At 53.3% G+C, this 15,540-nt stretch overlaps 7 protein-coding genes across 7 annotated transcripts; 4 read left to right on the top strand and 3 right to left on the bottom strand.

The window, feature by feature from the left end:
• Positions 1 to 1,469: 1,469 nt before the first annotated feature.
• On the bottom strand, positions 1,470 to 2,803 carry F5Z01DRAFT_691084 (uncharacterized protein; the record flags this gene model as incomplete). The annotated part of the gene is made up of 3 exons (XM_046266144.1): positions 1,470 to 1,926; positions 2,083 to 2,352; positions 2,457 to 2,803. 3 exons carry the CDS (start codon positions 2,801 to 2,803, stop codon positions 1,470 to 1,472), a joined length of 1,074 nt encoding a protein of 357 aa, XP_046116276.1.
• A 1,586-nt stretch (positions 2,804 to 4,389) lies between these two features.
• On the top strand, positions 4,390 to 5,255 carry F5Z01DRAFT_243435 (uncharacterized protein). The gene has a single exon (XM_046258425.1). The coding sequence runs from the start codon at positions 4,473 to 4,475 to the stop codon at positions 5,202 to 5,204; it is 732 nt and encodes a 243-aa protein (XP_046116277.1). The 5' UTR covers positions 4,390 to 4,472; the 3' UTR covers positions 5,205 to 5,255.
• Positions 5,256 to 5,827: 572 nt separating this feature from the next.
• F5Z01DRAFT_661592 (ubiquitin-conjugating enzyme/RWD-like protein) lies at positions 5,828 to 7,081 on the top strand. Its single transcript, XM_046263895.1, has 2 exons — positions 5,828 to 6,095; positions 6,154 to 7,081. The coding sequence occupies exons 1-2, from the start codon at positions 5,949 to 5,951 to the stop codon at positions 6,664 to 6,666; spliced, it is 660 nt and encodes a 219-aa protein (XP_046116278.1). The 5' UTR covers positions 5,828 to 5,948; the 3' UTR covers positions 6,667 to 7,081.
• Positions 7,082 to 7,293: 212 nt separating this feature from the next.
• F5Z01DRAFT_243451 (uncharacterized protein) lies at positions 7,294 to 10,697 on the top strand. The gene is made up of 6 exons (XM_046258426.1): positions 7,294 to 7,629; positions 7,682 to 7,735; positions 7,792 to 7,873; positions 7,927 to 9,363; positions 9,417 to 9,682; positions 9,730 to 10,697. Exons 1-6 carry the CDS (start codon positions 7,531 to 7,533, stop codon positions 10,369 to 10,371), a joined length of 2,580 nt encoding a protein of 859 aa, XP_046116279.1. The 5' UTR covers positions 7,294 to 7,530; the 3' UTR covers positions 10,372 to 10,697.
• Positions 10,698 to 10,796: 99 nt separating this feature from the next.
• F5Z01DRAFT_676234 (uncharacterized protein) lies at positions 10,797 to 11,607 on the top strand (the record flags this gene model as incomplete). The annotated part of the gene is made up of 2 exons (XM_046265233.1): positions 10,797 to 10,934; positions 11,020 to 11,607. 2 exons carry the CDS (start codon positions 10,797 to 10,799, stop codon positions 11,605 to 11,607), a joined length of 726 nt encoding a protein of 241 aa, XP_046116280.1.
• A 186-nt stretch (positions 11,608 to 11,793) lies between these two features.
• F5Z01DRAFT_691099 (uncharacterized protein) lies at positions 11,794 to 13,300 on the bottom strand (the record flags this gene model as incomplete). Its single annotated transcript, XM_046266145.1, has 5 exons — positions 11,794 to 12,383; positions 12,444 to 12,597; positions 12,653 to 12,962; positions 13,026 to 13,213; positions 13,261 to 13,300. 5 exons carry the CDS (start codon positions 13,298 to 13,300, stop codon positions 11,981 to 11,983), a joined length of 1,095 nt encoding a protein of 364 aa, XP_046116281.1. The 3' UTR covers positions 11,794 to 11,980.
• Positions 13,301 to 13,446: 146 nt separating this feature from the next.
• On the bottom strand, positions 13,447 to 15,178 carry F5Z01DRAFT_243665 (uncharacterized protein). The gene is made up of 2 exons (XM_046258428.1): positions 15,080 to 15,178; positions 13,447 to 15,015 (listed from the first exon to the last, which is right to left on the bottom strand). Exon 2 carries the CDS (start codon positions 14,760 to 14,762, stop codon positions 13,866 to 13,868), a length of 897 nt encoding a protein of 298 aa, XP_046116282.1. The 5' UTR covers positions 14,763 to 15,015; positions 15,080 to 15,178; the 3' UTR covers positions 13,447 to 13,865.
• Positions 15,179 to 15,540: the final 362 nt, after the last annotated feature.

Here is a 15,540-nt window from a genome sequence, read left to right on the forward strand (position 1 = left end):
AGGTCGCTACCGATCTAGGCCGAAGCCGGTGTGAATTCACTCGCTTTTTCCTCGGTGTCAAGTCTTGGGACATTGCAGAACGTGAGTTGCGAATCATAGGCCCCCTTTCCTATACTATGCACCAACAACTATGGGGAAACACTTCTCCATTGCGCTGCGGCTGGAGGCAAGTTTGACACTGTCAAACACGTGCTATCCCGAGCATGTTTCGACGAAACGCCTCGAGCCGCACTGGCTGGAATCCTTTTCTTTGCGCCCTGATTTACAATGACCGCGCCGTCAAGGTAGAGACGACGGCAGTCCGATCCGCACGGCTTCTACTCGAGGCTGGGGCGGATCCCGTGGCTAAGACGATGCATGGCTGGACAGTCTTACACCTAATAGGAAGTTTTGGAACAACGGAGCCGAGGGGCAGGAGCACTGTGCGGATTTATGGGATGAGGACGGTAACGACAATCATAACAACCCGTCTGGTACAGACCCACGACAGCGGCGGCCGATCTTGCACGAGAGCTTCTGTCCGAATCTAGGCCAAGGCTGCCCCCCATCCAAAGTTCGGCCTGTATTGTGTATACGGGGCCTCGACTAGAGCGGGTTTCTAGATCCAAGCCAGAAGCTCCAACCTATACCCGCCTCGATGGCTGGGGAGGGCAGCTCGACAGCACGATTGCGAACCTAGAAGCGTGCTCCGTTGACGAGCCTCCGAGACGTATCGAGGGAATAACGCCGCTACACTGGGCAGCGGAGTTTGGAGCAGTGGGCGTAGCGGCGGTACTGAAGGAGGTGGGCGGGGCTGATCTCAAGGCGAAAGATAGCAAAGGAGAAACTCCGTACGATGTTGCCTGTCAATCGCGCTGGTTTCTAGGAGATAGCTTAGAACAAAAGGCAAGCGCTATGAAGGCTGTGCTTACACTTTGAATTATTCCGCCATACTATATGTATGGAATTAATCAGAGGTTCGAGCACATGCACGGTGACGCTATAGTTTTAGTAAATAAGCCTGAAATTCTTGCTCGTATAAAGGGGTCTTGAACGGATTCAAGTCATACGTCCACATATCCACGCCCAAGGACTACATTTGAGCGGTCGTATCTTGTCTGCCTGTCGCCACTGGCACATCCTTTTCGATCCATTCCATCTGCCCCTGGGGATCGTACGCCAACTTCCACACCGCAAGCATTTCATCCCGATTTCATTCCGAATAGCCGTTCGAAGAAAAAGTCCAGCTAGCAATTCGAGGCGTACCAAAACCACAAAATGTACCGAGAGAAGTGATGTAGCATGCTCCCAATTAAAATAGCCAGTCCAACAGAGAGGACAAAGTAGTAGTTGCGAGGGTGGATCATCCCCCTCACCTTATTTTAAGCTTGAATATAGGTGGAGAGAAGTGGATTCATACATGTATGTACTGTACCGCAACTTGCAAAACTCCATGTGTTCGTGTCCTCAGCCGGAAGTCTTTTCCGATCCTAACTACAGATCAAGCTCAGGAACCCAAAGTAACCACCTCCTGGGACGCCAGAGACGGCGGAAGTCAATGCAGAAACAACATCCGCGCAAGAGATACCGGCGACATCGGTAAGCTTGACCGCAACACCCAGAGAGCCATGAAGAGCCAGCTGCCCAGCGCCGTTCCGCACAAAACGGGCGACCTGGAAATACTTGGAGGCTTCCAACGTCTTGAGGCTGTAAGGGTCACAGGTACCGGTAACGGGGTTGGCAATGCAAAGGTAGTGGTTCTTGATCTTGGTCTTGGAACGAATGGCCTTGCCAATTAGGTCGATGAGCTTGGGCTTCTGGCCGATGCTGTAGATACCCGATGGCGTAACCAGGAGCTTGGCGGGGGTAGAGACGGTGCGCCAAACTTGGGTGTTAAGCTTGAAAGGGCTAGCGTTGCAGCCAGTGTTGATGCAGTGGTTCTTGAGACTGTTGGGATACGCCGAGAATATTGTCAACCTCTTAACTTGAAACTGGCACGAGGAATATACAGGAACATGTGGGCAGCATCCCCACACCAGACAGAGTGCTCCTCAGTTCCTGGCTTTGGGTGTATGTAGATTTGCCTAGTAGAAAATGACTTACGCGGGAATAAGGTCCTTGGGCGGACGGCTTCCATAGTTTGTGCGAGCATGGCGCATGGAAATCTCGGTGCAGATCTTGTGACCGTGGCAGTGGTGCGCGCGTGACTCGAGACTGTCGCCCGCCACGATGTTGTCGTCGTCTAGGTCCAGGTCCTCGGACAGGGTCGGCGCGAAAGTAGAGTTCCACCATTCCGAATCGATTTCCATGTCTTGCATAAAGTGAATCACCTTGTTGCCGTCCTCATCCACGCGAACCTCGCAGTTTATGGCCCTAAAAGTGAATTGTCAGGGATGGGGCTGCTCTAGAGACCAGTGTCCAAGATAAAGGCAGGGTTGGGCATGGTAAAAGAGGATGGTGAACAAGAAAAAACATACTCCTCGCAAAGAGTGTAATAGACATCATTCGGTTCGCCGGCGCTCTCCAGGTCAAACTTGGTGAGCTGGCCCGTGGAGTCAGCGTCGGAGTCTTCTTCTTTGTAGTATTCGTTCTCAAAGCCGGGATCAGGTTGAATGGTCTCACCCGAGACCCAGGGAACATAGTCACCACCGGGGACCTCGAGGTATTTCCATTCGACTCCGTCGATGTTCTTGGTTCCCCAAGTGCCGTCGGTGAAAGGGTCGAAAGACTCATCAATAAGTGGCTCGTTGGCTTCTTGCAAAGCCGCGTCGACGACGCTAAGCGCCGCCGAAAGGATGGCAACCGATTGCGGAGTGAGTCTCATGGTGAAAAGGGACGAAACACTCACGACTTGAAAGGATGAAGGAGATGGAGATGTACAGACAATCAGGGAGCTTCTGCACAGAAAGGAATCTGGTGGTCTCTAGGCGGTCACTCATCTTGCCTTTTATATCTTTTGGATCATGGTTCATCTTCCGAGCTCTCTATACCTCATCGGCGATCCATCCAAGGGAACGACTGTGAAATCCTAACACATGCGGCGACCTCAAACGAGCAGACCTCGTGATCAAGATGTCTATCCGGCGGAATGCAGAGATCGGCCCAAACCCCATGCTACCAGAAGAAGAGGCTTGCAAATCTGAATGGCGCCGCTTTCTTGGCATAGGGAGAGCGGCAAAAGGTTGTTTGTATCTCTCGAAGACATCTCGTAGTTAGTCCACCCAATATTTTTGTTGTATGAGTGCATGCATAACAAAGTCGCATCTTACAGAATACTAAACCGAGTTTGGGTGATCTGACGACGAATCCTGACCAGTCGGGGACAGATGGACGCGTTCGGGCCCGAGCCTGGGGACAACGGGACGCTTGGTCTGCGGATGAACGACACTATGTCAGATTCCAGTGCCAAGTCGGCAACTAAACCGACACGCGATGCAACGCTGCCGTGTATTCTTTAGACTAGGGGTGATGAATTCGGCGGTGATGGCCAAAGTCCCAAGCTAATGGTTTAACTTGTGCACGTGCATCCCACCAGACGATTCTGGATTGTAAGTATGCATTTATATATGCGTAAGACCGTACATGTATCATGATTGCGTCGGGAATATCAGAACGAGCCAGAGTACAGTATTGGGAACTTTGAGCACTCCGGGCTAGATTTCATATAGGTGCTGCTAGAGCTGTCTATCCCTGCCTCTCTGCGACCTTGCACTTGTATCATAGCGAGAGCCATAACTACATTCTAGACCCGACAATGGATGGTTGGAACTAGGGACATATGACCAATACACCACCGCGATTATTATTATTTTGATTTTGATTTTCCATCAGACCCTGTTACACCAAGACCAAATCTGCCGTGCTTGCCGTTTGATTTCGAAGTCATTGCATGGAGCGGCCGACAGTGACCCTCCAAAATGGTGGTAGGTAAGTACTTACGCGGTCGCTCCATGCTGCTCTCGATACTAGCCTTACCGCGGCTCCTGCAACGCGGAGATCCGGTTCGGCTGATGCTTAGCCTAACTAAAGTAGGTATGCAGATAAGTATAGAGCACCACCGTCGGGACCGAGAGGGAGAAAAGCAAACCACACCAAAATAAGCCCGGGTAAACTACGAGCCATGGGAGGCCTCCTAGCAACTTTACCACATTGTATATGGGGGACATGGCGTAGGGAGCCTCAAAACTCTAAGGTGAGAAGCGGGCATACCAAATTTCAAGCAAAACCTAATTACAGTAAGGACTAAAACGAGTGTCCGCTATTCTATGATATAGGGAAGTATGAGGAAGACTATTTCCGGACGCAAAGACATAGTCCGCCCGGGGATAGACTATGCGACTGGATCCCGTGGTAGCGAGATCTAAGCAGTGCCCCACTGTATCCGCTTGCTAGTACATCCACCCCTGCCGTCACCTGTGTGCCTGTCCCTGACCCTATTACCCCTCGAAAACTTACATCTTGACAATAATCATTACCGGTACCTTCTAACACTCATGGCTGACTTCCCCCCGATCGACGCGGCCTTCACTGAGCCTAACGATTACCGCGTGCCACGAGAGTACCTGAAAGAGCTTGCCAAATTTCACGGCAATCATACGTATCCTTACACTTGGGGCTTTGTTATCTTCCGCACCGTCTATACCTACGGGTCAGACGAGGCCTTCGCCAAGGCACTCGAGCGTCTCGATGCATACGCTAGATATGAGGCATACCAGGATCTTCGCTCGAAATTTTACCACGAAGCGCCTCGGGATCCCGCCGTGAACCAGGAGCTCTTTCGTCGTTATTATAATGTTATTCTCGAGGATAAAGATAAGCTCGCTAATGCTAGCGTTGATGAGGTGGGGAAGCGGTTTGACGCCTGGATCGAATCGAATCTCACGGCCGAAGCTACGAAGCAGAGAGACCCACGCCTGAACTGCCGCTTTCGGTACTGCGTCATGATGGACCAGCAGAGTATAGACAACATTCTCGCCTTGCCAGAGGATCCCGATACTAGTCCTTATGATGATCCGCAGAAGCTGGACCGCTGGATCAAGCTCGTCTCTAGCGAACAGCGACCTGATGGCAGATTCTGGCTGCGCGTGGGTGTCGACGGCTTACTATGGGCCTTCTGGTTCGGCTCCGAAGATCCAGATAATCTGATAGAGGAGGTGGCGTGGGAGGACGAGGTCGACGGGGTGCTCAACTACTGGGGGAACGCGCTTCAGGGGTTTCATGTGTAGGGTGACTACCCTATGTCGGTGTTGACGAGGAATTTTGATCAAATCTATCAAGCTACAAGTCATCCCCCTCACCATCCCAATACGTTGGCCCTGTACAGAGTATTAAGCACTACCCTCCTTCAACTTGCTGGCACAACTAGCGTACTCTTTGCCAAGGGACGGATGGGCAGCAAGAAGGAGCGAAATATCGATACCCGCCGACATGTAGATTGTGGCACAGCTATGTCCCTCTTGAGATACGTGAGTGGTGCCGTCAACAACCACAGCATTGTCCGAGGGATCTACCGGGCGCGGCGTGTACGTAGTAGCTCCTACCTGGATGAGGCGTGGTGGTGTCTCCGTCATGTGCTTGCCGTTCTGTGGTGCGCTGCATTTTGGTCGGATCCGCGAAATCGTTTAAACCCCTGCACTCCACATTTACCGCCCGGTACGTACCTCGACCTGGCGCTTCACTCAAGCCACAACAAGTCCGCCGCCCTCCTTCATCTCTTGCGCGCTTCCGTCATCCGCCAACATTCCCATCCCGATCTTACGACCCCGAATAACACCGCTTTCTTTGTCCTTAGACTCCAAAACCGCCAAGCCCGTTCGAGTCCATCCTGAGTACCGAGAATCCTCGTCACTCGCCCGAAGCCATCACCCATCGTCCGCCACTTCGGGACCCGAGCGGCCACTCCCCACACCGATCGTCAAGATGGCGATGAAACGACTGACACAAGAGTTGGGGCCGCTGCAGAAAGAGAAATGGGTGCTCATCTATGTAAGTCATCAGCCTGGTCATTATATAGCCCTGCTCACCAGACACAGCCCGACGAGAGGGACATGCTGCGTTGGAGGCTGGGCCTCTGGGTGGTCAACCCCGACAGCGTCTGGCATGGCGCTTACCTCAAGGTGAGGCGAAACCGCAACTTCTCGCACGAGGCATAGCTGACTTTTTTGTGCGTTGCAGGCCGAAATGAAGTTCCCCAACGACTACCCCTACGCACCGCCGACCTTCCGCTTCCTGACGAAGAACATCACCCACCCAAACGTCTACGCCGACGGCGACCTCTGCATCTCGATTCTTCACAAACCTGGCGACGACATTACATCCGGCGAGCTGGCCAGCGAACGCTGGAACGTTCTCCACGGCGTTGAGTCGGTCCTTCGCTCTGTGCTCCTGCTCCTCGACGACCCCGAGATCAACTCACCTGCCAACGTCGATGCAGGCGTCCTCTACCGCGATCGACGCGAAGAGTATGACGCGAGAGCGAAGCGAATTGTCGCCGAGTCTCAACAGCTCGTCCCTCCGGGTGAGCGGATGCCTACCGCAGAGGAGCTGTCGCCAAAGCCAGCCGCACCCGTCGACGATGATGCTGACTTTTGGAATATGACGGACGAAGAGGATGACTTTGGCGGCAGCGACAGCGATGCGGACGATTTTGAGGATGACGATGACGACGACGACGATAAAAGTCGTTGACGACGCATGGGCACATGCGCAGACTACCTACCACATTACGATTTGGGAGTACCGGCCACGGGATGCATAGCGAACAATTGCGTTTTGGGCTGTCTTGCATGCTTTATCTTATTTATCAACTTTGCGGGCTCTTTCACCTGTCCTGCGAGTCATCGCGCAAGGTTGGAGGCGTCATGGGTGGAGGAGCTACTGGATTTGCAACAGTCAGGGTGCGCAAGCGGGAGCGGTCAACAAGGAGATGCCTAGAGCACTTGATCCCATTACAATAGAGGACTCACTTATTTAGAGGTCTGTCTTGGTGCTTGGAGGATAGGCTAGCCTAGACAGGGTCACTGAATGTTAGCGTACGCGAGGGACACCTGTTGCTCTTATCCTTGGCTGCCGTGAAGGTGAAGTAGGATAACAATACTGTCCTAGACCTGGTAGTGACTGACTGAATGGTGGTATTAAAGTGGCTTGACATGTAGACCGATATCTGAGATACCTTGGTAGACATCTCGCTCTCGCAACGTTCGGTCAGTCGGGGTTCGGGTTTGGTAGGACGGCTTTCCATGTCACGCGCGCCTGCCCAGTGAATCCGTCATCACTGTGGAGTAGTGAGGAAGGCACGTCCCTTTGGTAGGAGTGCCACCTCCATTGGAGCTCCAGGTGGATGCCGCGCATCATCTCCAAGACCAACCTCTAATCAATCGTCGCTTCTTCCACACAAAAGAGGTGGCCTGCGACCTTCAACTGTAGCTAATATCATCGCATCTAGGTCCCGGAAATTGCAGCATCCTTTGGACTATTGCCCTTGACCAACATTCGCATTCTGCCCACAGGCAGCTTCAGGTACTCGACCGGACAAATTACGCTGCTCTAAATATGGAGGGGCCCGACAATGAAGATAACATTATCATGGTGTGCGGAATCACAGCTCTTGATCCGATTAACGACAGGACGCTCGTATCCAATGCCTTGAGAGTACGGCATATCACTCGAGTTTTCAAAGCGCCAGTCTGCTAACGACCTTTAGAGCCAAGGTAGTGTCGAGAGGGTGGTGGACGACTACTTCACGAGCGAAGCCTCCGTGAGCTGGCCTCTGGCGTTGATGCACCACGCGACAATGACTGACACGATGCGCAGTTTCGGAGCAAATATGCAACGGCATGGAATGATTCGGCATTCTCTGGCGATCGAGACGATTCGCAGAACGGGCAAGCATTTGGTGAGAATCCAACCTTGAAGTGCAACCCGACGACATCTGCTAAGAGTCTGCAGCATATAACATTCAAGGCCCCGATCAGGTTCCCACGTCTCGCCGAAATTCAGAAGAAGGCGCTCAGCCATTTCCTCGACCGCCCTCGCGCACGAACAACACGACCCCGTTGAACGGCCTGACAGATTACGCTGCCCAGAACGCAGGCATCCAGCCATCGCTCGCACAGCAAGAAGAGGACAACCTACAGCGGGCGATAGAGGCGTCACGCCGGGACGTTGCTGGGCTGCCCGAGCTCGACTACCAGGGCCAACAAGAGGCCGGTGTCCTAGGCGCAGACGGAACAGTACAACCCCAATTTGGACCAGCTACCCGGCGTCACTACGATGCAGAGTCCTGGAGCTTGGTTCCATTGTCGGATCACGCGGTCCCGGCCTCGCAACGAAAGCGCCAGCCAGAAGTACCCGCATTCATTCGAGGTGGTGTGCTTGGGGGATACTTGACGATTCTTCACTCAATACCCACGGCGCGCAACTTGCTTTTGAAGAAAGGCGAGGAGCCACAAACTTGCGCGCACAACCCTCAATGGTGGAACGGTCAATGGGAGAAGTCGAGTCCTCCTGCTGAAGATCTCAAAGAGTGTGATGTGGAGAGTCCATCTTTCATCGAGATAGAACTCGAAATAAAGCGCTTGATGGCCTTCCTGGACGACACGGAACGGAGCTATGCCAGCTGTGAGAAGATTTCCGAGCATCTGGGATCTGCAGTGTTCGGGGACTTTAACTCAGTTACCGAGAGCTTCAATTCCTACCTCAACTGGGGCGATGAAGACAATGATATCAAGGAGAAGTTTTGCTCGACGATTGAGTCGAGATTGCCTGACGGAGAGGTTCTGGAGAAGTCTAAGTGGTCATCACTGGTAGCCAGGAACGTTAGAGACGAGAGTCTCAGCCAGTCTACCTTGTATGAGCTCATCGATATGATGCTCTGGGAGGATCTGTATGGGAACGACCGGCGTGGGGTCACGTCTGTTTTGGCCGACACGGCCGACGTCTTCACTATTTCGGTCAACTCTGATGCAAATGCAGGGATTGTCCAGATTCCAGAGGAGTTTTACCCCGAGAGGTGGCTTGACAGCCGCTTTGAAGAGGCTCTAAAAATCCAGAAAGGCTTACGAGACACACGAAAGAGCTATCTGGAAGCATCGAAAAAGAGAATGAACCTTCCGACATTCCATGACCCCGTGGCGGGGACCCGAGTACGAAAGAGAGAATACCTCGAGAAAACGGAGGGGCGGCTTCGGGTATACAAGGATTATGTTGAGGGACGGGCGCGATTTCGGACTGTCGCCAACTCGGACTACGAAGTTGATCGATATCCCGACTATCGCCTAGCCGAGTTCGAGTTTACAGCTGAGGAGACAACCTTACATGATAGAGTGGCAAGGGCGGCTGAGTATTGCACATCTGCCCTGGAGCATCATGAGAGCCAAACGACCGGTGCGTTAGCTGGAGTGGAAAAAGATCTCGAGACATCACTAACAGTGTGGCAGCGGCCAATTTGGAACTCGAGAGGATCCGGGCCAAGCAGAAGTTCCTCGGGCGTCTCTTGACTGAACCGAACAAACCAGGCCGACCGAAACCGATGATCTGCAAGAAGTACACCTTACGAGGTATCGCCACGGATGATGCTGTGTACCTGCGCAAAGAGGCAGATGGCGACCTGATCGAGCTGGATGATGTTCAGCAAACGACGGAGAGTCAGTGGTGGCGGCTAGCGCATGACGCTAGGAGCAACCCCTATCCCGTCACGACTGAGGTACGACGTCCTTCTCAACTTGTTGATCATTGCTCACACCAATCCAGTTACTGTCGTTTGAAGAAATGCACAGTCGAGTTTGGACAGATTCCAAGCAACCGATGATCGTATATTCGACGGACGAAACCACGAAGGAGCAGAGAGAGGCGTTGCCAGCGGCTCTTGGGCGCTTCGTTAAAGTCGACAACAAGGCCTTTCGCCAAGAATTGCAGCAGGAGGAAACGATGGAGCAGCCAGGGGATATGATTACGATGTTTGACTCCACGTCACCGAGCAAGCGCAAGCACAGGGATAGTATTGATTCGATGGCTAGCAACCGACCTTCAGTAGGTGGTAGCGAGCGCGATCCATTCACCAGCGACTGGGCGCCGGACTCGGAAGCGGACGAGCCAAGTCAGAAGCGTCGCTCGCCGCAGGACGATGAGGTGTCACCGCCGCTTCCCCAGAGACCCGGGTCAGCACAGCCGATGGAGCTTACAATGCCAGTGATTGATGGCGTTGAACCACCGGAGGAAGAACCTGTCACGGAGATCCACGTCGATGAAAAGGCTGTACAGTCGACCGACTCCAAGGCGCCCGAGATGCAAGAGAGGCAGCAACCCGGGAACGTCACACAATTCCTCAGCACTGACGGGGACAAGTCGCCGGCTGGAGAGCAGCAAGATCAGGCGCGGATGGACCTACTTTGATTGTCCTGGGATGATTCGGTCACTGCATGGAGTAATAGAGGATTGTCCGTCGGGCTGACTAGCAAACAGCATTTTCCGGTAGTTCTAGCATTTGCGAGGACGACTCGAGCGTTGATTTGATTATGATACGTACGGGTAGCCTAACAAAGCCATGATGCCTCGTCACTCATTCGCGGTGCACCAGTAATGGCACTGTGCATACTGTGCCAGGTACCGCGACCGTCTCTCGACTCCTCGAGGCTCAATGCGGCTCCGTTATCTCCAAGTGGCGGGCAGGGGTGCTCACGCCGGCTTGATTAACAATAAGTTTCACTAAGTAGCTTGGGGTCCTTCTACAAGTCAAGCTATTTGTACGAGAACGACGAATCGTATAAATCATTCTGCCTCCAGCTCCAGTCGCCCACAACAAGTGTCAATCGCCTGCCATGCCCGGCCAAAGTCAGAGCAACGTCAAGGCAAAGCGGAAATCCAAACCCCGGCCTAGGCCTTTGCCACCAAATGTCACGGCCCGAAACCTGGCCCTCGAAAAGAAGAAGCGGGGGGAGATGAACGAGCAGTTCCTGGTGCGTGTACTCCAAATCCAACCGTGCCTTCAGCCCTGAACTGTCTGCTGCCTTGCCATCTCGTGCTAATGCCTGTACCGCTCAGGCCATGGCGCGCTTGGTGCCCGCCCTCGCCCACGCCCACAAGCTGAACAAGGTGCTCATTGTCAACGAGACAGTGCAGCATCTTCGCGATCAGCGTGCCATGTGCATCACAGCGGCGCGCGACGTGCAGAGCACCCTCAGTGAGAACCGCCTGCTGAGAGCGGAGCTGGATGCCTTGTGTCGCGAGACGGGTCGCCAGCCTCCAGCAGCCTGCCTGCAGGATCCGCCCACATCAGATGCTCTGAGCGAGCTTTTGAGCGTGGAGATGCAACCTCTGGGAACATTCTCTGCAGGCTTCGGTGAGAGTACACAGGTTGTGGATGACAGTGTGCCACAGTCGCAAGTTCCAGCTGTCGCAGATTTCTCGGCCTTGCAAGGCTCACAGGGGCTTTCAATGTCTTCGCCCCATGACATGGCGATTCCTTCCTGGAACGGTGCGGAGTTTGACTCAATGTTGCCAACGTTGACGTTGGAGGCTGGGTTGCCTCTAGCACTGCCTACGAGTGGCATGCCCGAATTGCCCTTCTTCATCGATCCCGACGACCAAGTTCTGCCGATGGATGGTTTCGACTTGACACCTTTCATGTAGGATACTCACCAAAGCATACCGGGACTCGGCCAAGACTCCTCGGTGGACATGCCACTCTACGGCCAAGACCTTAATTTGCAACAAGAGCCTACATTCATGGATCTACACGGAGCGTTCAATGGCTGAGATCGGCAGATCTTTACTAAACGCCAGATCGCTTGAGCCGTGTTCACGAAGCAAGCGACACCGGAGCTGGATGGGTTTGCAGGGTATCCGCCACCTCCTTGCCCCCAAGACACGCAAGGCACCGACTCACTTTTTGTCACAGTGATGGTGGCTGTCTTTGGATACGATCATAAATTTCTGACTGAGTATCGACTTCTTGCCTGGCTACCATTGACATCTTCGCCGGCGTTTGGCTACAGACGCTCCTTCAAACATCAGAAGTCTCAGCGCATAGTTGTCTGATCGCTTCCTCGATTGCGGCGCGACTCTGACTCTCGTTCTCGAGGAAGGCCTCCAATGCCAAGTGCAAACCCTCCCTGGTCACTGTATCGGCCTCAATCACCTTGGTCAGATTGGCGCCATTGTTGGCTAGATAGTCCACGCCCGTGGAGGGCAGTCTGCCATCCCAGAGGTCCCCGGACAAGACATCCATTTTCAGCAGATGTGCCAGACGATAAGATGGCAATCTATTGTCGGCGAACCAGGCGGAACCCGGAGGAGGCGCTGACTTGGTGTCGAGCTCCGAGAGTTGCAAAAGAATGTCCTCTGGAATGGTGGCGTGCTCACAGCCCAGCTCGGCCATGGCCATGGCTTCTTTGGCGGAAATGAAACTAGCCATGCATTTTTAGCACCTTGTCCAAGGCCATCTTTAGTTGTCTATAAGACCATACCTTGCAGGTTTCATCAGGGGCTGTTCCAGACCGATTTCCTCCCGAAGGCGATCATAGACCTGTCGGATCTGCAGAAGACGTGGAGACATTGGATGTTGCAGAGCCGGATCTTGTACATCAGGCCATTGCGTCCGGTCCATGTGGAACCAGGGAACTGCCCATCAGGTCAGTAAGGGGGTGGCGAACTCGTCTGCAAGCCATCCACTGACAGTTATAGTATGGGCTAATGGACAAGCACTTGGCTTGGCTGGCCGCAATCGCTTGCGCCACGCAGAAAATCGACGTGGCCAGCGTCCGAATACCCTCCTCGAGCAAGATGGGGCTTGCATTCAGCGCGGGGCCCGTGGCTGGGATCTTGATGCAGATGCGATCCTTGGACACTCCGAGCTTCTCCAACTCTTGAACGTATGCGCGAGCGTGGGCGACGATCTTGTCCGTGTCGTAAGCATATGCGGCGGAAGACTGCAGAAGTACACGACCCTCAATGTTGTCAATGTTCTTCGCGCACAGGAGCGCGCTCTGAACACACAAAAGTCAGGGGTCTGATCTGCGGCTGGGGGAGCTTGTAAAGAAGAACGCTACCATTCGGTTGAGGATGACTTCCCATCCTTCCTCTCCACCCTCTTTGACAGTTTTCAAGAGGAGCTTGCGGTTCTGGGGAGCTGTGATCTGCTCAAAGATCAGGCGCTGATTGCTTGTTTGGTCGTGCGGTTTGAAGGGAAGAAACCGCCTTGCTTCGGCGGGATCCACGCAATCAATATCGATTCTCACTGCGTACGATTAGCAGTAGCAAATGACTTGGGAGCAGATCAATCACGTCGCTTTTGCAGCATGTCGAGCCAAGTCATGGTAGTCATCGTTGAGGGGCTGGGACGTCGGGACCAGGATGTGTACTTTTCGATGTGCTCAAAGTATCGAAGCCTGGAGAAGAACCTCGAGACAAGTAATGCAAGCAACCTTTATTTATACATAATGGCTGGCCTAGTCAAGGTGGAACCTGGCCTTACTGAGCGGGACTGGGCGAGAGGCGTCCATCGGCTCGAGGGCTTTGGGGATCCATGGAGTTTGGGAAGCTAATGCACGTACTGTACAGTACTATGTGTCACGGGCAGGGTGCGTGCCAGCCTTCCTCGTACGATTTTGGTCCGTAGGGTCAAGATTGCCACCCCAAACAGCAGCTGCTTCCCGTCAAGACGGCCGTTCATGATCAACTGCGCAGGTTTGTAACCCCTGACGGCCAACGAGAAGCAGTGGGGATCAGCCCCAGCATGCAAGCCAAGTTCTACGTCACTGCTAACAATACTCTTACTAGAATCATATTCACGGGAGCTTTCTGGGATCCTTCAAGTGAGGGAGGCCACTTCCTGTTGTTGAATTTTCCCATTGAACTTGAGTCAAACATACATGTACATGTAGACTTTCTCAGAAAACACTAATTCCGCCATCGACCAAGATATCTGCGCCCGTCATGTAGCTCCCTGCCTGACTCGCAAGCAAGACAATTGCACCAGTAAGCTCTTCAGGCTTCCCCAAACGACCGTACGGATTCCTCTCTGCCCAGATCCTCCTATGCTCAGCAAGACCTTCGCCTTCGTTTAGGATGGTGTCCATGTAGCCAGGGCTGATGCTATTGACGCGGATGCCGTAACGAGCCCACTCCGCAGCAAGAGAGCTCTTGATCGACAAGACTGCCGCCTTGGCCGCGTTGTAGTGAACTTGAGGCTGGGGAAAGTTGACAATGTGCGCCGAGATGCTGGCCATGAGCACGATGCTGCCGCCAGTCCCGCGGGCCACCATTGCCTTGGCTGCGGCCTGCGCAACGAGGAAGGCACCAGTAGCGTTCACCCCAAGCATCTTGTTCCATTGATCAGGCGATATGTCCAGAGCGTGTGTTGCGAATGCAATTCCTGCGAAGCAGAGACACGTCTGGACAGGGCCAACCTTTTCCTCGGCCAGAGAAACTGCAGCATTGACTGCGTCTGCGTCTGTGACGTCCACAGTGAAGAAAGCGATGACAGCGCCTGGATACTCTGCCATCAACTCACGCACCAACAATTGCCCAGAATCCTCGGAGAGGTCAAAGATGGCCAGCCCACAGAGTCCATGGTCCAACAATGCCCTGCACGCAGCTGAGCCGATGTCTCCGGCACCACCCGTGATGACGACGTTCCCTGCGACTGCGAAACGATTCTTCGCTCTTTCAGTTGATGGACTAAATGAAAGAGGTGTTGGTGGTGCTGTCTTCGAGTCTGCAGAGCCGTCACTCAGTTGCATCGAGGGCGGTGCTCGAAACTTGAGCTCCGATCGTGGTACAGACATGGTAGACTTGGTGACTAGGTATATGGAGTAGGCACAACGGGCCAATGGCTGGTAAATTCAAGTTGGGAACTGGGACTTTAAAGATTGGAAATTCTTCAAGGTGCCGAGAGAACGTATCCAGGGTGAGCCATCGTGCTCCAGATCCGACTTGACTCACGCGATATACATACTGAATCTCCCCATGTCGTTCATAGTCGTACTGTGCAGTACTTACACCAAATGTGGAGTTAAAGGAGCCGCCACTATGTAATTACTGTACAGTACGTGCATTAGCGCAAATGCGGGTATCGGCAGGCAAACAGGTCGGGACTCGGTACCACAGGTCTATCTCATGTACAGTGTGTGCAGAAGGCTAAGAAACATCTTACAAGCGGATTGTATCAATCTACGGAGTATAATGACCTATAGTTGTGTTTGAGCTCGGGTTTGCCTGTCGGACTCGAGTCGTCTACCAACTTGCTTCTGGTCATGACAATGGGCTACCCTGCAGGCTAGGTCACCGCCCGTATCTTTGGCCGCTTGAGATGAGTTGCAGTCCGTATCGCAATCAGGCAGAAGACGGCCATGAAATCCATGGAATCGTGTATGTTCGCTATGGTCCTATTACCGAGTTCGTGATACGCTGCTGCTGGTGTCGGTGTGGCACCAGAGATCTGCAGTCGCTCAGGCTCTCGAGTTCATAGATGTGATGCGCTGTGGAGAAGGTTGTTCAAGTGCCTTGTATTATTACAAAAGAGATAGCCGTTGAGGCTCTATTTATGCGTTCTTGATCGCATGA

Source organism: Emericellopsis atlantica, assembly GCF_019669845.1.
Source record: "Emericellopsis atlantica unplaced genomic scaffold F5Z01scaffold_22, whole genome shotgun sequence".
NCBI lineage: Eukaryota > Fungi > Ascomycota > Sordariomycetes > Hypocreales > Bionectriaceae > Emericellopsis > Emericellopsis atlantica.